We start from the raw sequence: 23,686 nt of genomic DNA, 5'->3' as shown, positions 1-23,686 counted from the left end.
TTAAAAAACTGTGAACTAGAAGCATTCTTTTTGTATTTACTGAGTAAAAAAATTCTCCACCAGATTTAAATAAATTATTTGATGTTAACAATATATATACATAGGAAATATTAGACATATAGGTAAGTATATTTATATATTATTTATCCATTTTGTACTGAGTTTGTATTAAAATCTTGTAGTACATGCAGTTGATATTAAGAGAACTGGTCATTAGCTCTGAAGCATGAATTTGAGTTCAAGTCAAAGTTATGAATCTACCAAGTCTAATGAAAAGAGAACATTTTCCTCCAAGAAACTTAGTATATATGTTTTAGTGAATTTGACTGTGATAGATTTCTACTTTATACTGATAGCCTCAAATTGTAAGTTAATGGTTACTGGGAAAATGTCAGTCATTGTGGTCTGAAACTCTGACAAAAAGTAGTTTACTTAGACATACTTAGCTATTTGGATAGGTGGGGACTCTGCAAAAAGTCTTAAGATGTAGGGTTTGCATTACATTCACAAACAGTACCTGTTAACAGCTGAATGATTGAACATGACTGTTTAATCTTTATTACCATTCCTAAGTGTAAGCCAGGATTGCCTAAACATTTCACTAGTTCATAGTTTCCTCCACAGATATAGACGAGTGTGCGCTGGGAAACATGAACTGTCCTGCCGTCTCATCCCAGTGCATCAATACTGAAGGTGGCTATGTCTGCCGGTGCTCAGACGGCTATGAAGGAGACGGGATCCACTGTCTCGGTGAGACAGCACAGGTGCCATGGAAGAGGGGGAGGAAAGCAAACAGGATCATCAGAGTTGTGGGTGCTGTGGGCCAAGAGAAGGCAGGATGTAATTGGGGTGGCACCTGTCAAAAATAAAAGCGAAGTTGTGTGACCTGTTCAGACAGGTGTATTTCAGGGTTAGTAACCAGTCACGTGTGTCTTTGGCCATAGCTGCACAAGTCAGGCTGCTGAAGATGTTGTCTCCCTCTTTGCCTTTTTAATTCTTTTTCTGGAGTTTGCGGGGTGATACTTCATCGGTGCTCAGTGTCCTGAGCCGTCAGTGGGACTGGACACTGTTTCTGTCATTGAGTTTTGGTAACTGGATTGTGGTGGACTGCTGTGGGTTGCTGTGGGTGTGTTGAAGTCACTGTGTGCAAAAAGAAAAGGAGGCATGGCTTCATGACAGGTGTGGGGTGTTTCTTGATAGCTGAATAGATGGGAGATTTCGCTACAATAGATGGGACGTTTTGCTACAAGTCCAGAATGATTGAAATCCCTTTCATAATCACTTGCCTCTGCCAAGGGCTGGGCAGGGCTGGTGGGTTGGGAGTTCACTCTGTGGATGTCTTCTGCTGCCCCAGGTGTCAGGAGCCCAGCATTGCTGTACAAGTGGAGACCTGCCTTAAGCCACCTTTACCTAGTGCTGCGCTTAGCTGGTATCCCAGGGCTTTCCAGTTCCTCTTCCAGTGTTTTTCTTTTTCTGAGAACAAACGTCTTTTTGGAGTGAGGGGCAGATACCCTGATCTGAAACTCAAATGTTGGTACTTTCTCCCACATGTGACAGTCATAGCTATCTATTTGTGGATCTGGTTCGTTTAAGCCAGACCTTTATCAAATTAGTTCTGTGGAGTCCACAGACATCTGAAAACACTCTTTTAAGCACATATTTGGCAATCGGTCAGGAAAATGTCACTGCTCTAATTAAGCAGGATCATAGCTATTTTAGGCAAACAAGCTTTCTGTTTTATATCTTTTGAAAGGAAAAGAAGACATACTTTCTCAGATACTTAAACTCTTTAGACTCCAGTTTCTCACTGTTACTAACCATCTCCTAGCATCAAACACGCCAAAGGTGTCATGGTCCTGCCTCACCTGGTTCCACGGAGTGCTCAGGCCCACAGATGCCGTGGGCATCCTCCTATTGTCTACCACTGCACCTCTGTACCTCTATATCTTTCCCTGTGTGGTGTATGTATGCCTGTACTTGGCATATAATATGCAGGCGACCAGCTTTGAACCTCTCTTGGCTCATAAGTTCCATAGAAAAGTGTTGTTGAGCCAGCAAGATGGACCAGTGGAATCCCCAGGACCCACACAAGGATGGAAGGAAGGAAAGGACCCACTCCTGCAAGCTGTCCTCTGACCTCCACATGCACACTGTGGCATGGGCATGTATGAGTAAATAAATGAAATGCATAAAAGAAAGAAAAGTGTTTCTGTTCTTGTTACTGAGAGTAGTTGTGTCTCCTGACCAATGTGAGTTTTTGCTTTTAATTAGGGAGAGGGATTTCTCTAAAGGTGAGAGGGGATTTATAAGTTGAGATTATAACAGTTATAACAGGAAACTGGTGTTTTACATTTTCTAAATGTCAATTTGAGCCTGGCATGGTGGTGCATGCCTTTAATTTCAGCACTTGGGAGGCAGGGGCAGGCAGATCTTTCTGAGTTCGAGGCCAGCCTGGTCTACATAGTGAGTTCCAGGACAGCTGGGGCTACAGGGAGACCCTGTCTCAAAAAAAGACAAAAAAAAAAAGTCAATTTGAGGGCTGGAGGCATGGCTCTGCGGTAGACTTTTACCTAGCATATTCAAGGCCCTAAATTTAATCTGCCAGAGAAAAAGAAAAGACGAGAAAATCTCCCACAGGAAATAAAGAACAAAAGTCAATTAGAACCATTCAGGGTTGTGAGTCAGTATGATTTTAGTCAATGTATCTTTAACGGAGGCAAAGGCACACACTGTGAGGAGTCAAGATGAGGAATTCAGTCCTTGCTTACCAGGAGACCAAAGACCATGAGCTAAAGAAATGCAGCTGCGATAAGTGACGCTGCGACATGGACAACAGGCGTCCACCGTAGAGACGCAACAGTACAGTGAAGCTCAGAACTCGGAGGAGCATCTGCTTCAAGTACTGGGCAAGGTTGCAGGAGGGAGTGGCATTTCGAAGGGACTGTGGAGAATGAGTAAATGCTAATTAAGCAAAAATGTGAAGGCATCAGGAGTAGTCCAGACATGAACAAATCACGTCTTATTTGAGGAGTAGGGACTAGTACTGTGTGTATGAGGGATCGCATAGTATGTAAACAGGGTGGCTCAAATCACAGGAACTTCTTTCCTCACAGTTCTGAAGGCTGCAAGCCCTAGATACAGGCGCTGGTGTGGTCCTGGTAAAGGGCTTCTTTCTGGCTTATGGGTGCCACCGTCTCACTGTGTCCTTACTGTCTTTCTTCTGTGGTGTGCAGGCAGAGATGTCTGGTGCCCCTTCCTCCTCCAAGGACACCATTCTGCCAAGACACCTCCTTCCTGATCTCACCTAACCTTAGTTATAAACCTGCCTCTACATACAGTCCATGGGGAGTTAGGGCATCAGTGTATGACTATATGGGTAGACAGTTCAGTTCTCAGTATTAATAGATGGGTTGTGTTGTGCATATAAGACCAGAATCTGAGGTTTGGCTATTGTGGCTTCATTTCCCTGGGTCAGTCCTCTCTTAGATTTTCTAGTTATTACTTTGTGAAAAGTATGAACAAGTGAAATTAATTTAAATATGTTTCACGTTCTATTGTATCTAAAATAGTATCATTTTAATATATAATCAGTATTTTAGATGTTTTAGATATTAATTTTGGTACTAAAGCTTCACATGTGTTCAGAACTAGCAGCATGGTCTGTACTAGAGGACTCGATGCATTTGGGGAGCCCATTACTCTCCCACAGGGCAAGTCTTGCCATGTTGGATGGTACAGCTGTAGGCAACAGGAGGCCTCTGGGAGCATGCCTGTAAAAACTGAACAGTAACATGCTCAGCATCCTGTGGCCTAGGGAGAAGGGTGGCTCTGGTGTTTAGGAGTGGCTGGGGAGCTGTGGTTCTGGGGCATCGTGAGATTGCTCTTGTAGGAATTTAGAAGTGATGATGGAAAGACCTAATGTTGCTGTGGTAGTAGTTGAGAAAGAAAAAGGCTGGTAACTGGTAAAAAGAGACTAGCTTATGTACAGTTCATACCTGTGTTTTTAAAAAGCAAAAATGTTGTATTTGATATGCCATCTGTATCAATGGATGAATGTCTATTTGCAAAAATTAAGTATGAAGGGCTGGAGAGATGGCTCAGCAATTAAGAGCACCAACTGCTCTTGCAGAGGACCAGGGTTCAATTCCCAGCACCCACATCGTGGCTACAAACCGTCCTTAACTCCAGTTCCAGGGGAATTCGAAGCCCTCTTCTGACCTCTGCAGCACTGCACAACATGGGTGCACTCACATACATGCAGGCAATACGCTCATACACATAAAATTTAAAAAAAAATTAAGCATGAGTTTTAGGGTATGGGACACTAAATGTCTTCCTGGAGCACTTTGCCAGTCTCAGTTGGGTTGAGTCTCCTTTGAGTCCAAGCAGGAGGAAAATCCTGGCAGCCTTTGTCAGGAGCCTAGAACACCTAATAGGCGTGCAGCCTTGGACACACAGTTGATCTTTCTCTGCAGCATTCAGGATGGTGCCCTTGGAAATGAAGCAGCACAGGGGGCGAAGAAGCCCCATCCGGACTGCTGTGTAACCCCGTTTCCTCTTCTCTTCTCACTCCCCTGACAGATATTGACGAGTGCCAGCAAGGGACGCACATCTGTGGAGAGAATGCCAACTGCACCAACACGGAGGGAGGCTACAACTGCACCTGTGCTGGCCACCCATCTGCACCTGGACTGACTTGCCCAGGTAGGTGGTGGAGGGTCTAGATCGAAGGGGACAGGCTTGGTTCAGGAAATCCTGTGTTCCATTCATTTGTCTTGGAGAGTCTAGAAATCATTGTTCAGATAGCCTGGAGAGTTAGCTTTCCTCACCAGGCAGACACTAGACTTCAAAACCCAAAATGATCTAGGCTTTGTTAATTTACATCTATAATAAATCACTTTTATTACTCACAGCTCAGTATAGATGGGCACACAAGTGGCTCTCCTTAACTTCGTGACTAATTTCCCATTGGTAGTTTGATTTCAGGGTCTGTGGGAAAACTTGGCAGGGCTAGGCAGGTCGTGACTATATCTGAAAGGGTAATAGAATATTTTATTTGTTCCAATATATCCAAATGTTAAGACTTTTGTAGGTGATCTGTATAAAATTTTACATCCATTTAGATTTTGGTGCTAAAGCCTCAAAATCTGGCATGTATTTTACTCGCCCAGCACACCTGAGCACAGACTACAGGCCACAGTAGAAGAAATGGGTAGTGGCCAAGAGCTCTAGCTGCTTTTTGCGGAAGATCCAGGCTGGATTCCCAGCACCCACATGGCAGATAACAATGGTCCCTAACTCCAGTCCCAGGGGATCCAATGCCCTCTTCTGGCCTACACAGGAACTACATGCATGTGGTGCACTTACATGCAGGCAAAACACTAATGCACATAAAATACAAATAAATAAATAAAAAGTGTTTAAAATCAGTATGTCTTAATATGAATTAGCAGCCCGGTGATCTTAGCTTCTTTTAAAACAGTCATCATGGCTGGCTTTTGTTTCTGAAGCCTCTATAACAACAATATCTTCTTACCATCGGCACCCTAGAAATAGAGTTGGTTTCTTCTAGTCCCTGGCAGCCAGGATTGGGCCTCCTGCCCTCTCAGCTCTGCAGACAGAAAATACCTTCAGCAGAGTGCTGTGCTTGCCTGGTCTCTGGATTTTTCAGGACATTCTTTTTTCTCAGATAATTTAAAACTTAAAAGATATTCAAGCTGGGTGTGGTGGCCCACACCTTTAGTCCCAGCTCTTGGGAGGCAGTGGCAGGTAGATCTCTGTAAGATTGAGGCCAGCCTTGTCTACATAGTGAGTTCCAGGCCAGCTGGGGCTACAAGGAGACCCTGTCTGAATCCTTCCACCCCCCCACCCCTAAGAAAGATATTCAACATGGGTGTGGTAGCCAGTTTCTGTAATCCTAGCACGTGGGAGGCTGAGGCAGGATAACTGCCTTGAGTTTGAGGTCAGTCTGTGCTACTGAGAGACCCTGTATTTAAGTGAGCAACCAAAGTGAAAACCTTTTGTTTAGTCAGCAAAACAGCCTGCTACCTCCCCTGTAAGGAGCAAGGCACTATTCAGATACGTGAGGCGCTGCCACATTGGCACCCCTTTAATTATCAGAACATTTTCTTCCCACCTCTTGAATCAGAGGGTTCCCTTAAAAGTTATGTCAGTTTTAGAAGAAAGCATTGTGTGGGAGAAATGTTTGGGATTCCCCAGATTGGGAGGGGATGGACTGTGTGCTACTGGGAGGACTGTGAGGTTTACACAATCCCCACTTTTCCTTTCTTTGCTTCCATTGTGCTTTGTACTTGATATTCAAGTGGCTTCATGACGGTTGTGACAGGTTTGGTTAGGGGGTGAAATTCTCATGGCTCCTGATACTTCCACTGTCACTAGAAGACCACATCATAAACTGTTCGTAGAAACTCAAGGTCCCAACCACTTCAGAAAATAAAAGTCATGTCTTTGATCCTTCCAGACTCTACCTTACCCTCTCCCCTTGGGGAAGATGGCCGCCATCTGGTCAGAAATAGTTACCCAGGATGCCCCCCGTCACATGATGGGTACTGCCTCCATGGGGGTGTGTGCATGTATGTTGAAGCATTAGACAGCTACGCATGCAAGTAAGTCAAGCACTTTTCTAGTGGTACAAGACGGTACTGTGGTCCATGACGGGGAAAATTTGTAAAATTTCTACAGAGGTTTTTCTGTAGGAATTGATGACTTTCCTTTTACTTGAACATAGTCTGGGGGCTCAGTTTCTCATTCAGGATGAAAATGTAAGTTTGTGGAAAGTTTCTTAAAACTGACTTATATTCTGCCAGATATGTGAAGGACCTCCATGATACATTTCTAGAATTATAACAATGTTGTATGTATGTTCTCATTGGACTTCCGTCCTCTGAGTTTTAAAGCTAAAACAATTGTATTTTTTAAAAAGGTTTCCTGTAATCAATTTTTTTTGTTAATAGCTACTTGTTTGCTCCCCTTTCTCTCCCATTAGAGTTCATGATAGACCAAGTTGTGACCTGAAAAGACTTTTTCTGAAGTTCTAGAACTGTGAGGCACTCCCATGGGTGCTCACTCAGAAAAACCGTTCCCTGGGAGCTGCTAATCTGACTCATTTGGCACCATGCTTGCCATCAAAGCAGGACCTAAGGTCAGCTCTCTAGCACCCACGTAAACAGTCAGGTGAAGCAGTATAAGTCTGTAATCCCAGTCCTAGGGAGGAGGGGACAAAAGGGTCTCTGGTATTTGCCAACCTGTCAGTCATACTAAATCAGTGAGTTTCAGGTCCAGTGAGAGACCCTGTCTCAAAACTAAAGTGGAGGGTTGGCAATATGACTCGGCAGATAAAGGCTCTTGCTACTAAGCTCAGCAACTTGAGTTCTGTCCTCAGACTCACATGGTAAAGGGTAGAACAGACTCATGCAAGCTGTCATCTGACAGGCACACATGTACCATAGAGCGTATATGTACAGAGACAGAGAGAGAGAGAGAGAGAGAGAGAGAGAGAGAGAGAGAGAGACTAATTTTTTAAAGGTGGAGAGCAAAAGAGGAAAACAGCTGAGTTTTACTTCTGGCCTCTACACGTACCTGCATGCACATTATATATGTGTACCAGTGCACACACATGTACGTGCATACCCCCTTATACACAAACTCAGTCTAAATTATTGGAGGATAAAGTTGTGTGCTGGACCAAATATATGGTCTTACATTAAAAATAGTGTCAGCATGACTAGCCCAGGGTAGTGGCGCATGCCTTTAATCCCAGTACTTGGAAGGCAGAGGCAAGTGGATCTCTGTGAGATTGAGGCCAGTCTGGTCTATATAGCGAATTCCAGGCCAGGCGGGGCTACGGGGAGATCCTGTCTCAAAACAAAAAACAAAACAAAACAAAATCAAAACCAAAACCAAAAAAAAAAAAGGAATGTTTGGAAATGTTAGTGAAAATGACTCAATTTCCAGTAGACGTTCACTTACAGGTTCATATTTACATACTGTAATTTTCTAACTCAAGGTCCTTTTAACTATAACATAATTAACTTTTTAATTAATAGTCTTAATATTAGGAATAAATTGTTTTTATCTGTTTATTGTATCTTCTACAAAAAATAAGAAATTATAAGAATGGATGTCTAATTAACCAGTTACAGTTTGTTTTCCTCCATGATAGTTAACTTTGGGTCATAAAGTAACTATCACAGCATGAAGGGGTGCTGCAGAGATGTAGTGCAGTATTTTTATTTTAATCTGATACTGTCGATCCTTGAAATGATCGGTGAGATCAACACACTTCTTTTCTCTTTAACACAAAATCCCTATGAAAATATAATCTTTCCCATGTAATGCTTTAAACACAAATTGCTGCAAAATGACAGTTATGCTGAAGATAGGCCCAGGCATGGAGAAGCCCACCTGTAGTTCCAGAAGGTAGAGGCAGGAGATCAGGAGTTCAGGGTCATCTTTGGCTACATAGTAAGTTCAAGGCCAGCCTGGGCTACCTGAGACCCTGTCTTAAACAGACAAACAAATAAACAAAAACTTAAGATGTTGATGTTTAAAGGGGTTTTCACCAAAAGTGGTATTTAAGATCAGTAGTCATCTGGACCTTAACTTTACTTTGAATTGTATATAAAAACGTGGTTGACCCAAGCTTTCACCCCTTCCCTCCTTTTGTCCTGTCAACCTCCTTTGCATTTTATTACTTTCATAATAATGAACTTCAGGGAGTGTACGTGAGTCCAGCTTTATCAGAGACCTCACAGACACCTTTCAGCATGGTGCAGGCCTCTAAGGGGCTCTTCCTTTGCTGGGAGGTGTGGACGTTCCCCTTGGAGACACCCAGGTCATCCCCATGGTGTAGAGGCAGTGAGGCTGGAGATATCCATGGCCATGGATTCCCAGAGCTTTGCTGGCCTCGAGGCTCTGGAGGTGCCAATCTCTTGGGCTCAAAGGAGGCCCTCGTTCATTCTGGTTTGGTTTTGGCCAAGCATCCGTCTGACATGTCTTTATTTAAAGTAGCACTCTCACGGCAGAGCTGTGAAGTTTCCTGAAGACAGGATTGTATGGCCAGGTCATGTAGGGAAATGCTTCCCGTTCCAGCCTTCTTTTTGGGGTTCATGGCTCATCACAACACATTGAAAAGGCCACTTTACCCTTATTTAGTTTAGAATGACTTCATATTATTCGACTGTGGAAATTCAAACTTATTTGACCAGGGAGCCTTTTATTTGGCTCAGCCTAACTAGCAATCCAAAAGATTCAGGGCTTGTGCACCAGCAGCCCCTGTAAATTCCTGACAAGGCTGGGCCTTGTGAGGCTTGGAGAAGCTCTGCTATCACAGAGTACTTGGCTCTGCATGACCTTTGACCATGTGACTGACAGTCCTCAAGATTCCCAAATTCTGGAGGTAGAGACCATTAGCATCCATGGTTTAAACGTGGCTGCTGGTGTGGGTCAATAAATAGCAGTAATCAAAATCAGCTAGAAGTAAGAGTTCCCAGAAAACCTGAGGTGACCTTAGTCCTGCCGTGTTTTGCACAGTCGGTTGTAGAAGAGTGGTCTTGCAGAGTGAATGAAACCACAAGTCTGATTTGAAAACAGGATGGTGTAGAAAGAGCATGGCCTCCCACATCTGAGAATCACGTGACTCAGAACTGTCATCCATTAGCTGTGTGACCTAGTACAAATTATTTAATGCTGAGCCCGTTTCTTCCCCCGTAAAATAGAGAAGATACCATAAAAATGAGTTAAAAAGTGAGTACGTGTGTGTGCCATGGCGTCAGCCACGCGGGTGACGAGCAATTCCTGTCCCTTCCCGCCTCCTCCTCTGGAGGTGTCCTCAGCGTTTTCCATGCCGGGTCTTCTCATTGGAGCGGCTCCTCTTTCCTGTGTATGCATTTCTTCAGTCCTTCTGGGCTACGATGGAACCTAGAAGGGTCACTAGTAGATCCAGCACCAGGGAGGGAATTCATAAGGGGATTGTCTTTTTAAGTTGATACTCTTGTAAAGAGTAAGGGAATGTGTTTCTCTGAGCGCCTTCCTGGAGCCGAGCTCTCCCAGCAGAGGGCGGCATTGCTTCACTTACTTTAATGGAAAGGTTCAGTAATAAACTGGGTCACTGATCATTCTAGTAATTTCATTGGTGGGACATTGCAGGCGAATGTCCTTTTATTCCCCCCAATAGCTGCCCGCTTCTTGCGCCAGCACGGAGACATTTTCCCTTGGGCTGGAGGTCAGTGTTACAAAAAGGCGGAAATCCGGCCTGAGCCCCAGCTTCCTGTCAGGGCCCAGCTCTTTTACAGCCTGGTTCTTTCTCAGGCGACTCACTTCCGGGTCCCTTCCTCAGCCTGTGCGCGTTGCAGCCTGTGCACACTCCACTCCTTTCCTGTGCGCGTTGCAGCCTGTGCACACTCCACTCCTTTCCTGTGCGCGTTGCAGCCTGTGCACACTCCACTCCTTTCCTGTGCGCGTTGCAGCCTGTGCACACTCCTTTCCAGGCCTTTCCTGGCTCTCAGGGTACCATCCCTTTGTGTTGATCTGGAAAGTGTGGCTTCTCAGGATTTCAGCCTGAGAATTTATCTTTAGTCCGTGTTCGGTAAGGCCTCATAGAAACAATATGCCATCACCCTGAAGACAGGCAGGAAAGAGGAAAGGCTTGCAGTGCTAATGTGTAAAGCAGGGTGCTTTTAGCTGATATCATAGGCTCTCAAAGAGCTCAATTCAGAAACTCGGAGGGTGAGAGACACTGCATACTGAATCTGAAAATATCAATTGTCGGGGATCTCTGATGACTCTGTGTGTTGTCAACAGCTGTGTGGTCGGCTACATCGGGGAGCGATGTCAGCACCGAGACTTGCGATGGTGGGGACTGCGTCACGCGGGCCAGGGTCAGGAGTGCAACGTCACCGTGGTGGCTGTCTGTGTGGTGGTGCTGGCCCTGTTGCTCCTCTTGGGACTGTGGGGGGCTCACTACTGCAGGTAATTCTCATTTTTCCTGAGACTTTAAGCCTCTTTTTAAGCCCTCCCAGGGAGTGCCTGCCTTCTTGGAACAAACTCGAACTTTCTACGTGCTGTACTTATTTATTTAAATTTTTTTTTTGTTTTAACTTGTTTATTTTATGTGTAAGAGTATTATGCCTGCAAGTATATAAATGTACCTGTGTCATGCAGTGCCGGTGGAGACCAGAAGAGGACGTCAAATTCCCTGGAACTGGAGTTACAGATGGTTGCTAGCCACCATGTGGGTGCTGGGATTCGAACCCAGTCTTCTGCAAGAGCAGTCAGTGCTCTTAAACACTGAGCAATCTTACCCTCCCTAATTACTGTGTTTTAAATTTTTAATTAATTGATTAATTAGACAGAGTCTCCCATAACGCCAGCCTGCCTGAAACTCACTGTGTCTGTTTCCAGTCACTAGACTGGCTTTGATCTCATGGAGATCTAATTGCCTCTGCCTCTCAGTACTGGGATTAAAAGTGTGCACCACCATGCCCTGCTTTACTTACTGTATTTAAAAGAACGAATAACCTTTTATTTATTTATTTTAAAGCCCAGACCTCACTGCCCTAAATCATTAATGCTTTTACTTATTTCTGTCCAATCTTTGCGTGTACATAATATATGTGACTATTTATTTTGGTGATGATAAGGCTTGAACCCAGGACCTTGCACATATGTACTGAGCTACATCCCCAGACTGTATATACTTATTTAGCATAATGCATTGTACATTCCAGTTTCTTCTTTTAGCATCACAGGCCACATCAGCAGCACAACTATACTTTTCTATAGCTGCCTTTCATTGAGTTAATCACCCATAAAAATGATCTTTTGTTGAAAGCAATTAATTATCTCCTCTGATTTAGAAGGAAATTATTGGTCATTGCATTGTTTTCAATAATTTAAAGTTAATTTTTTTTTTTGGTCTTTTTGAAACAGGGTCCTGGAACTCACTATGTAGACCAGGCTGGCCTCGAACTCACAGAGATCCTCCTGCCTCTGCCTCCCAAGTGCTGGGACTAAAGGCATGCACCACCCCGCCCGGCTAAAGTTAATATTGTAAAACTGAAAAAATAACATGCATTCCATGTGTTTTTTTAATACTACATTAGGATGAAAGAACAGGCTTGTTTTCCATTTCTTTACAAAGGAAACATTGCCCACTGTGATCAGCATTGAAAGAGCTTAGGTGTTACACTTTGTGTTGTACAAAGTCAGTGGGTCATATGACTTTTGGGCTGAGAAGGACTTTTATACAAATATCTGGTTCTAGCGCATCTTTTATGGCTATGGTCTACTTAGCGCACAGGTCCAGTTTGCTGGCAATGTGCAGATAGACATCCAACCACATTTGTCCAAAACTGAGCATCAACTCCAGTTCCAACTCTATTGTGTTTTAGAAAATTCAACAGCATCAGCCCGACGTGATTTCTTTCACCAGAGCCCCGCTGCAGTGGGTAGAGCATAGGCTGGGGAATCGGCTCATGCATTTCGCATCTAAGTCAGTGCCTCAGAACCTTTGGGCATGCTTCTTCGCATCTGTCCTCATTAATTTCTTTTGCTATAAAGTAGGGAGGAAATAGTGCTTGTCTCAAGAGTTATTGTGAGATTGAGTTAGTCTGATAGTCCAGTCTTGGACTGGAGAGTTCAGTATAATAAATGCTATCTGGTTACGATTTTATATGACCAGTATTCTTCCCAATAAGAGTCCTGTACTTGAAGACCTTTCTTATCACCTCCTGAGAAGCAAGATTCTAAGGCACAAACCTGAACTTTTAATTCAGTGATCCATCAACATCCCTGTACTTTTTAGCTTCTTAATCAATGGAAAGAATATTGGATAATTAATGGCTTCTTCCAAAAGAAAGGTAGATGTTTGGCAGAGCTGAAAACTGGAAGAAAGAAGCTTAAGTTCATATGTGGCATGATTATTTTTCTTTGAAGAGTTATGACATATAACTTGTATTCTATTAACATTTTTCAGAAATTTGGTTTTTTTAAAGACAAAGTCTTGCTATTTAGCCCAGGCTGGCCTCCAATTCATGATTCTCCTGCCTCAGCCTTCCAATATTATGATTTCTAGCCTTCACCACCATGCCTGACCAGAGGCAGGTGTAGATTTTAAGCTAATGGAAAATTGATAGCATTTTTGTCTGGGAAGTCTGGGGGCTGGAGACTAAGGATCCAACCCAGGGCTTCATACATGGCAGGGTAGTTTACTACCACTTAACTACATCCTTGGCCCATTGACTTGGAACTTTAAGAGAAGCTTAGCTGAAAGATGACTGGGTACTTTCTATATGAATAAGGATGTCTTCAGCTTCTGACGTCCGTATTCCTAACGACAAAAATGATAAAGGGACTGGGAAGATGGCTCAATCAGTAAAGTGCTTGCATACAGCAAGGGGACCTGAGTTCAGTCCCAGCACCTATGCAAAAATAAAAAAGCAAAGTTGGGTGCAGCAGTGCATCCGTAAATCCAGCGCTAGGGAGGTAGGGACAGGAAGACCCCTGGGGCTTACTGACCAAGCCAGTCTAGTTCAGCTGGAAGGTTCCAGGATCATTGAGAGACCCTGTTTCAAATAAGATGGATAGCAATTGAGGAAGACACATGATGTCTGCCTCTGGCCTTCATGTAAATACACACCTTTCCCTGCATGTGTACATGTTTATACACCTATATATACACATGCAGTTGATAAGGACTATATTTTTTTGAGAAAGGGTCTCACTATGTAGCCCTGGCTGGCCTGATATTCATTATATAGTCCAAACTGACCTTGAACTCACTTGCCTCTGCCTCCCAAGTGCTGGGATTAAAGGCGTGTGCCACCATACCTGGAGTATTATTTCTTGAAAAGAAATCTTGTGAGAACCCTTTCTTTTTCTTGTGGTTGAAGTACATCCAGAGTTGTAAAAATCCTTGTGAACAGATCTATGTCTATTTACTTAACAGTGCCGACCACTGGAGCTGCTAACAGCTCTCCAGCTTGGTTATATACTCACTGTCTGTAGACCTTATTTGCCAAAATAGTTGTTCCTGACCATTGGTGAATGGAATGAGTATTTTGTTTTTATTTTGAGATTGTCCCTATTTTTGGCTTTATCTCAGGACTCAGAAACAGCTATTGAAAAACCCAAAGAATCCTTATGAAGAGTCGAGCAGAGACAGAAGTGCTAACAGGCGTGCCGGCACTGGGGCTGCAACGTCTTCTTGTCCCCAACCTTGGGTAATGTGACCAAAGTAGATGAAGCTAGGGATCATTGTAGTATGAACCCGTTTCACTTTTGCTCGTTCTTCATGGAGTTCAGAACATCCGGAATCTGTCACTGCTGCCAGCTGGTGTCAGTGTTAGCCACCAACACACTGGTTGGGAGTGAGGGAGCTGGGTCCTAAGTTAAGGGAATCAGATATGTTTAAATAGCACCATAATTCAATGGCGCAAGCACACACCTACCTTTAACTTAGATTTTCATGTTACGTGAAGTATTTTGTGATGTCTTAAAGTGATTCCGCTTAGGAGCCTAGTTTTCTTAGTATTTCTTTCCGCACATGCGTTTTAAGTCCCTAAATGCAGTAACAAGATAGTGCCAGACTCAACAAATAAAGATACTGGATGTTTAAAGACATATTTATAATTGGAGTAAAAGTTTAATGCAAAGTCAGGTTTGTGTTTGTCAGTCGTGTGCCCTGTACTTTTATCTGTGAACCCCTCGAATCTTCCAGGAACCTCATGGACCAAGTTCAAGGTACCCACTTCAGTAACTGATATCAGGCCACTAGAGGGAAGATTGTGGGGGGGGTTGGCAAACTTGACCCTAGAAGAGAGTTTCCATTTCCAGTAATGGCTGTCAGATAACATCATGAATCTGTGTGTGTTGTTAGTATTATTCATTTTGTGTATCATGGAAGCCACAGCCCTGTGGAAGATGGGCCTTCCAGAAGAATGTATGGAGAAGCTTAACAAAAGGCATAGGTGGTCCCTCCCTCCCTCTCTCCCCTGTGTGTGTGTCCATATACACACAGATACACAACACCCCCAAAAACAAACCAGGGGGAGCAGCAGAAACAAATTTAATTCCATCAGCTACCTTCCTTCGCGGCCCAGAATTCTGGAGCTTGTGTGCTCTGGCAAGAGGCTCAAGTTTGGAAAATTTGCAGTGCACAATTTGACTGGATTTTGACTGGAGCAAGAAATAATGGTCCTATGCCCTTAAACAGCAAGTCCCTGTATTGATTTTGCAATATGTCACTGCAGAGACCATTAATGAGAAAGAGACAGGGTGACTAGTGTTATGGGAAACAAGAAACTGAAAACACATGCTCATGAGATTCACCCTTTTGTTTCCGGCATTTCCAGCCCTTAGAAGGGTAATTGGCTCCACTCAGGGAGAAAGATGGGCACAGAGATGTGTTTCTTTTTCCTGTAACTCTGAGTTCCAGGCTCCTTCCTGCGAAGGGGCCCCTTGCTGAACCAGTGGCACACAAGCCACCCAGACCTTGGGGCAGTCCTTCCACTGGGTTACTTATTAACAAGGAAGGACTTCACCAACCTGCGTCCTGTATTCCAGAGCACAGGTCACTTCCATTCTTCCCTTTCCTGTTTGGTTTCTTTTAACATCTAACCTGTCCAGCCTGAGCACAGGCCAGTCAGCTCTGCTCTGCCTGTATTACAAGTGCCCAGTCTGTTTTGAACAATGCAAACAATGACACAAATGGTATTTTGTTGAGTAAAGAGAAATGTTTATTGTGGTTACCTGGACCCCCTTTTAGCACTCTGGTTCCTAAACTGTTCAACCATGAGGAAAGTAGTTATGCTATTGATTACTATTACCTACTAGTGACCCTAAGTTACTTGGGACTTGATAGTATGTTTAAATGAATTATATCTAATTTAATTGTGCATAATTTTAGTTTATAATATATATACATATATATTCACAAACATACATACACACAGTTGTTGTAGCCCATACATACATGTCACATTATTGTCTGGCCAATGCTTAGAATACTTATATGACTCGCAGCAAAACAGTGGCCCCCAGGGATCCATGGTTACAAACGTGGGATTCTGGAATTAGAACATGTTACTCAGTAAAGATATTGGTCATGCCCGAATAGAAATTAATGCAAGGTTTCCAGTTGAAAATATAATCAGCCGAAGAGCACTGGACAGGGCCTTTCTTCCAGTTTTTGCCCTCTATAAGGTGAATGTGCTAAAGCTGTAGACTTCAGTGCTATTGAAGTGACTCGTGAGTCAAGCAGCATCCTCCTTTTCCTTTTATTTCTTGCAGTTTGTGGTCCTAGAAGAACACCAAGACCTCAAGAATGGGAGTCTGCCTATGGCTGGCAGGAATGGCCAGGCAGTGGATGCTGGCCTGCCTTCCTCCCTGGAGCCTGGTAAATGGTTATCTTTACCTGAATCATGAATGTCTGGTCATAAAAACTAGCATATGTGAACTCTATGTGGAGGTGGGAGGTACTGACGGGCCCTGGAGTGGGAACACTCTGATTGCATTTCCCTCTTATATAGAGACCATGTACTCAGAGCTCAGGGCACATTGCTTTGAGCAAGCACACAGTGGGTCACTCCTTCCTTTGCTTGAGGTAGGGCTGAAGGTTGTTCTTGGGGGTTTGTTCTGTACCAGGAGCTATAGGTGTAGTTCCGGTGGGATTGTAAATGGTTCTGTGGAAATGGGTTCTATGTGTGGTGGGAGGGGTTCTTGTGAATGTAAGCTGGTCTGGGGATTGTCCTGAGGATTTCAGAGTATTTAGGTCTTATCAGGTGCTCGCCCACAGCCACATCCTTAGCTGGCTAAGAAGTTCAGCCCGGTCACAAAGGGACCTTAAAATCAAGCCAGCCTCTCAAATTGTTCTGGAACTCAATCCTCTTCAGGGAGAGACAGAGTCAAATATCCTTTAATATACTGGGCTTGCCAGGAGTTGTATGTGATACACCTCCTGGGCTTGGGTCTCAGATATCATTGTCCTTTTTACAACCTAGAGGACATTGCTGACCATACTTTTGTGTCATAAGCCTTTGGAAAGGCAAAGGGAATTTTTGAGCCAAGAGCAACAGCTTCTCTGCCAATGAAAGGCTACTTCTGATATTTCCTAGTGTGCTTATCACCACACTTCCCTCTTCAGACGTTTTAATAGTGAGAAGAGCATAGGCTTCTGATTCTGAAGAACTCATTCTAAATTTTCCTTTTGCACATGCTTTGATCTGCAATTCAAAATCCTGAATTCAGTAAAAGCTTATTGCCTCATTTGACCAAGGCCAGTTATATTAAGACACATTTAAGAATTGAATAAGGGGCTAGACAGATGTTGCAGCAGTTAAGAGCATGGGTTGCTCTTGAAGAGGACCTGGATTCAATTCTCAGCACCCACATGGTGGCTAACAACTGTCCCTAACTCCAGTTCCAGGATATCCAATGCCCACGTCTGACCGCTGTGGACATTGTACAACATGGATGCATGTACATAAATGCAGGCAATACATTCGTACACATAAAGTAAAAATTAAAATAATTGAATAAAACTTCAACACGTGACTGATGTGTGGCAACTCTTGCCTGTGTAATTGAAATTCCGTGTTTTCAATAGTCACTTAGATTTTGTTATTGGAAGCATTATCTTATAGTTACCAGTTTTCCTGAATAGCTAAAATCACATAATTCCTTCTTCAAAGATAATCTACTTAGGTGGAACATGTGATATAATTTTGCAAGCTAATCCAATAGTACAACGATTTGACAGACACATGGTTATATTCAGAAAAAAATCCAAGGACTCATGGTTAGGGAAGTACTCCAGGACAGATGAGAAGGTTTTCATTTTCTGCACTCTACTACAAACGTTTTGACTTATTTTCTTTGACCCACTCTCTGTCTCTCAAGTGAGTGGTGAAATCTCCTATAACGTGTCTGTCTTGTAGATATTTACAGTGAAAGTGCACACAGAGGTTGAATGGGGAAGTTGAGTGGGGAAGAAGATGAAGGTCAATTTTGGCTCTAAGCCAGAGTGTCCCCTCTGTTCCTAGAAAGCACAGTACTAGTGGTCAACCCTCAGAACCATCTCATTGACTTCAGCCAGCATCAACTGGCAAGGATTAAGTGAAGTGCCACTGTGTTAGGGGAAGAGGGCCATGCCAGGTAGAAGGCATCTAAGTGCATTTCAAACCTGAACTTTGTTCAGATGGGGAGTCGGGAAGTACACAGAGAACACAAAAATGTCAGCACAGCTCTTTGGATCCTTTCAGCCAACCAGGACTATCCTAATTTTCAAAATTGAGCCCAGAATAGTTTGATAATGTATTCCCTTGTGTCACGTGTTTTAATCCATCAGTATTATAGATAGTGGTTATAGAGAGTGATATTATAGAGGGCTTTTTTGTAGTGAGTGATGTGAACACTGAAATCTTCTCTACTTCTTCCTCTATCTCTTCTTCCCTTTCATCCCTGTCTCCTTCATTCTTCTACGCCTTCTTTTTCATCTTCTTTGTATAGGGCCAGTGCATCTGACTTCATGGAGACAGAAGCCCCACATATATGGAACAGGCACAAAACAAGGCTGTTGAATCCGCCATCCAGTGATAAAAGACCTGGTTTCCAGGTCAGGGAGGGAAACGTCCATCTACCCCTCTATAGGGAATGGCCTTTGGCTGTGGGGGTTGAGAAGCTGCATCCTCTCCAGTCAGCTGACTAGTCATGACAACAAAGAGCCTCAGATCTCCCACACTAAACAGAGCCAATTCAGTGAAAAGTGGAGTTAGGAAGAAGACGAAGAACAAACCAGGTGGATGGACTTCTGTCATTTTCTTTTAAAAAGTGGAGAACTAAAGATTTGGCGCCTTAGTCTCTCTGACTAATCACCATGCAGTGACCTGAAGACAGATGCGTAGCTGTGATTTTGCTTCTTCCACTGCAGACTTTCAAAAGAGAAGTGTGGAGAATTGTCAGAAACCAAAATTGAGACGTTTATGCGCTGTAAGCTGTGTCTTCAAAAGATTATCTTCCCCTGCTGCCTCAGAAGAAATGGTTAAAGCAGGCAATCACATGGGTTTTGTTGATTGCAAAGTAATTTATTTGATCTACATAGAACTTTTAGCTGAATCTCATGAAATGGTTGGAATCTAACAGTTACTTTTAAGATGCATTGTAGGCATTTAATTTACCATTGGTGTGATCCATGCTCATAATTTTGCATTCTAAATTGCATTCTAAATTCTAATTAGTGGAATAATTATAACTTAGAACCTGATTTCTTCAGAATCAGTTCACTTATTTTTATTATTTTAAAATCTATACATAAAAATATTTGATTTTAAAAACCTTCCGCAAAGATTTAAGTGTTTTTAAATCATTGTTATTTTTTCTTTCTGATAAGTGAACTGACTTCAGAAAAATAACAGACATAATTTCCCCAAATGTCTAAATGTGAATATTTTTCTCCTTCCAAAGTCAATTATTTGAAGCTTGAATGAGTTGAATTATGTTTGCGTTCTGGAGCATACCTCTTTTAGAATCTCAGGCTAACCACTGGAATCTGAGACTATAGTAACCCGACATACACCATTATTTTTTAATCAGAAAATCCCTGCCTCCTTTGGGCTTTGTGGTGATGCTGATACCTTAGAAATTGGGACCATTGAGAATATTTAGTGGGGGCCACTCCAGCAGCTCCTTGTCAAATTAAAGCAAAAACATGCTTTGTGTTTAGCCAGTGAGTAACCCTGAGGAGATGCCTTCTTTTCTCACAGCTTTATATCTCTAAAAGAAATGTCTTTTACTTGAGAATACACATTTAAAAATGGGCATTTTCATATAAAATATTTGATTTTCATCTTTTCCAGACTATATTTCCTTACCCTCATGGCCATGTTGTGCATAGTGGAGATTTTCTCTAGATATCTGTCCCCTGCTTCATACAAAAGGAGCACTCAGCCCTCTGGAGCATTAACAAAGGCTTAGTATACTGTACTTGATCGAATCCATATAGTTCCAGTTCTATCCATTAACTGGTGCCCTTTTCACGTGAATATATGATTGTCGTATGATTGCTGAAAATGTGACAGCACTAAATATAATAAATAAAAACCCTAACAGATACATACTTCCCCTGAACAAGTAAACAAAACAGTTTGGAGAAATGAAAACTCTCTAGTCAACTTAAATTAGCAAGAAGTTGCTACGTTTCTTTTACTTTATCTTTCTTCCTTTTTATGTCTTTACATAGGAAAGCTCTCCTTATATTTCCAAGCTCTTCCATCCAGTCATGTCTGAAGCGCAGGACTCTCCTGTTGGGAAATTGACAGGGTTTTTGCAGCTAGAGGCCCTGTACTGCCAACAAGAAGTGCACCGGGCGCTGTGCTCTGTGCGTGTCAGGTGGGAAAGCTCTCATCCTGCATGCTCCTGAGTGGAGCATGTCCCGGTGGCTGGAGGTGGCAAGAGGTGCACAGGGGCTAGCTCCTCCGCACTTCCTCAGGGTGATTGCTGCCAGACTGCGGATTAACCGAGTGTCCTTTACTTGGAGTGTCTTTTCATCCTCACTGTTAATACCAATAGGCACCAGCGACCACCTTGCCCTGATGCAACAGCCTTCCACAGATTTCCCACCAACTCTACTGTCTGTGCCATTGGGGAGGCTGGGAGCACCTGGCCCCACCTACAGTTTCCATGCCAATTCTCCGTGTTTCTTACAGCATCGTGAAACCTGACCGTTCTGACCTGATCCTCAAATCCTTCTACCCCTCACTTTCCTAACTCCTCTCGTGATTATGGAAGATTTAATTTCTAGAATAAATTACCTATTATTTAATACCCAGTGATTTGCCTCCTGCTCTGAACCTGGCTGATAAATCAGGCAAATACAACCAGATGTTCAAGATGCACATAATTCTTATATTGTACAAATTCTTCCATGTAACAAAAGAGAGAACACACCCCTCACTTCATTTTAACCTTTATTTCTTCAGTAGACTAGTAACATATAGAAAAGGATGATTACAGGCCAAATTCAATTATAAATATAGGTGCAAAGGGCCTAAGCAAAAAATTAACAAAATGAATTCAGTGGTTAATTTTATTTATTTATTTTTGGTCTCTTTGAGACAGGGTCTCCCTATAGTCACAGCTGGCCTGGATTCGCTATGAAGACCAGGCTGGCCTGGGACTCACACAAAGATCTGCCTGCCTCTGCCTCCAGAGTGCTGGGATTAAAGGTGAGTGCCACCACGCCCGGCTCAGCAGTAAATTTTAAAAGCATTTCAGGACCAAATGTTAATCATATAATAAAGGAAAAGGAAACAGTTGAATACTTAAAACTAATAAGTAAAATATTAGTTATATTACAGTTCCAGAGAAAACATAGCACAGTGCAGGCATAAAATGTCTCCAGTAAAATTCAGCATACATTAATGACAAAGTTTCTCAGTGTGATAGGAATGTGAAGATCTTTCATTGAATGAAGGACATTTATGAAACCTACAGCAAACTTCATACCCAGTATAAATGCCGAAGGTCAGGCATTGTATTAGATATCTTAAAGAGTATTCTGATAGCACAGTAGTATCCTAGAACAGCCAGCAAGATCAGACCATGTAAAGATTAAAAATAAGGAAATTGGGGCTGGAGAGATGGCTCAGCAGATAAGAACACTGACTGTTTTTGCAGAAGACCCATGTTCAAATCCCAGCACCCACATGGCAGCTAACAACTGTAACTCCAGTTCCAGGGGATCCAACAGTCTTTTCTGTCTCTGCAGGCATTGCACAACATGGGCGCACTTACCTACATGCAGGCAATTACACACATACACATAAAATGAAAATAATAAAATGTTTAAAAAAATAATAAGGAAATCATGCTATTTTCAGATGGTATAGATGTCTGCAAAAAGTAATTTGTAGTTAAGTTTCAAGTAGTAACAAAATCAACACATGTCATTAGTGCTAATTAGGAAATGTAGTTAAAATATGTAAGTTATAAATACAAATAAATGTGAAGTAATCTAACTGCATCCAAGCCCATTACAGAAAATAAAATGAAAAGACATTAATGATGATCTAAAAGAAGATATATACTACATTCATGAATAAGAAGTCTTGGTATTGTAAAGTCTTCAAATATTCCCCAACCAGAATAACATTTAAATAAAAGTGTCTACCGTAAAAACCTCCTGACCTGTAATAAATCATCACTCCTCCTGACTGGCCTTATCAGAGCATTGTTAGCTCCTGTTTCCAAATTATGGCCCTCAGCCATAAAATGATTCTTGTTCTGCAAACAAGTCCTTCCGGGCCCCAGGCCCCTACAAACACCTGCCCTCATACTCTTAAAGTCCTCTGTCCCCTGAATCAGTGTGGTTGCTGTGTCAGTTCCTGTAGGTCAGTTTCCACCCCTCACTGACAAAGTTGCTGAGGTCAATCTGGATTATGGAGGTCAGTTGTGTTCCTTTTCCACCTGTGACTTTAAAATGTACATGGGAAAGCCTAGCTATATAAATCTAGGTTTTTAAAAATGGATTGTTAAGAATGGTTCTAAAAACTGGATAAAAGACAGACCTCCCCTCCCTCCCTGTGGCGTGAGATAGGTGCTAAAGCAATGAGGGAATGAGCTCTTCCTAACTTACAAACAAAAGCCTAAATGGATATTCAGACAGTTGAAGTAACACAGAGAAGTAAAGCTTTTGACAGTGTTGTGGGGCTAAGACATAAAGATAGAATTCAGGCTCCTCAGAAGAATGCGGTGGTAACTAATCCCTGCTGTCTCCTGGAGTTTTGAAGGGCTGCTCCCCAGGCTAATGAGCTGACCACAACAGTCCAGTTCTTATAGGAGAGACAGATTCAAATGAGTTCATTCCAAAATGGCATTAAGATGATCTGATACCATCTCTAATTTTGCTACTTGCAAAAGTGAATGAACCCTTTGTGGAGAAACAAAACATTATTCAGAATCTCTGATTCTATTTTTCTTCAAATTTTTGTATGCAGCATCTGACATCTGATTTAAAAAAAATTACCTGGGCCAGGCATGGTAGTGCACACCTTTAATCCCAGCACTCAGGAGGCAGAGGCAGGTGGGTCTATGTGAGTTTAAGGCCAGCCTGGTCTACATATCGAGTTCCAGGACAGCTGGGGCTACAGGGAGACCCTGTCTCAAAATAACAAAAAACAAACAAACAAAAAACCTGACAAGCCAGAGGAGTAAAAGAATGGAAAAGAATCAAGATGAGAGGGAAAAAAGAAAACCTACAGGGATCTAATTATTGAATTTACCATTTAGAAAAACACGTTTCTAAGAAAAAGAATTTCAGGGACTGGAGGGATAGCTCAGTGGTTAAGGGCACTGGCTACTGGCTACTCTTGCAGAGGACCTGGGTTTGGTTCTCAGCACTCACATGGTGGTCAACAACCATCCATAACTTCAGTTCCAGGGTATCCAACACCCTCTTCTGGCTTCTGAAAGCATTGCATGCACATGGTATACTTACATGCAGACAAAACACATAAAATCAAAAAAAGAAAAAGAAAGAAATGAAAGGAGAGAGAGAGAAAGAAAGAAGAAAAGAAAGAGAAAGAAAAAGAATATCAGCAAGAATTTGAATCTTTAACAGACTGTGGCTGGCAACTGATGGCTTTGTGGGTAAAGGCATTTGCTGCTGACCTGG

The 23,686-nt window shown here is 42.6% G+C and overlaps 1 protein-coding gene across 1 annotated transcript in view; it reads left to right on the top strand.

Moving 5' to 3' along the window:
• Egf (epidermal growth factor) overlaps window positions 1-19,861 on the top strand; it is a 38,204-nt gene extending 18,343 nt beyond the window's left edge. Inside the window, 8 exon segments of the mRNA XM_029568613.1 lie at window positions 625-750; window positions 4,582-4,704; window positions 6,482-6,626; window positions 10,822-10,989; window positions 14,123-14,240; window positions 16,309-16,414; window positions 18,526-18,591; window positions 18,594-19,861. Coding sequence (XP_029424473.1) covers window positions 625-750; window positions 4,582-4,704; window positions 6,482-6,626; window positions 10,822-10,989; window positions 14,123-14,240; window positions 16,309-16,414; window positions 18,526-18,591; window positions 18,594-18,778 — 1,037 coding nt within the window. The 3' untranslated portion in view covers window positions 18,779-19,861.
• Window positions 19,862-23,686: the final 3,825 nt, after the last annotated feature.

This window comes from Nannospalax galili, unplaced genomic scaffold (assembly GCF_000622305.1).
Source record: "Nannospalax galili isolate Female #2095 unplaced genomic scaffold, S.galili_v1.0 scaffold571, whole genome shotgun sequence".
Lineage (NCBI taxonomy): Eukaryota > Metazoa > Chordata > Mammalia > Rodentia > Spalacidae > Nannospalax > Nannospalax galili.
Note: the sequence above shows the minus strand (reverse complement) of the source record. Positions and strands in the feature narration are given on the sequence as shown.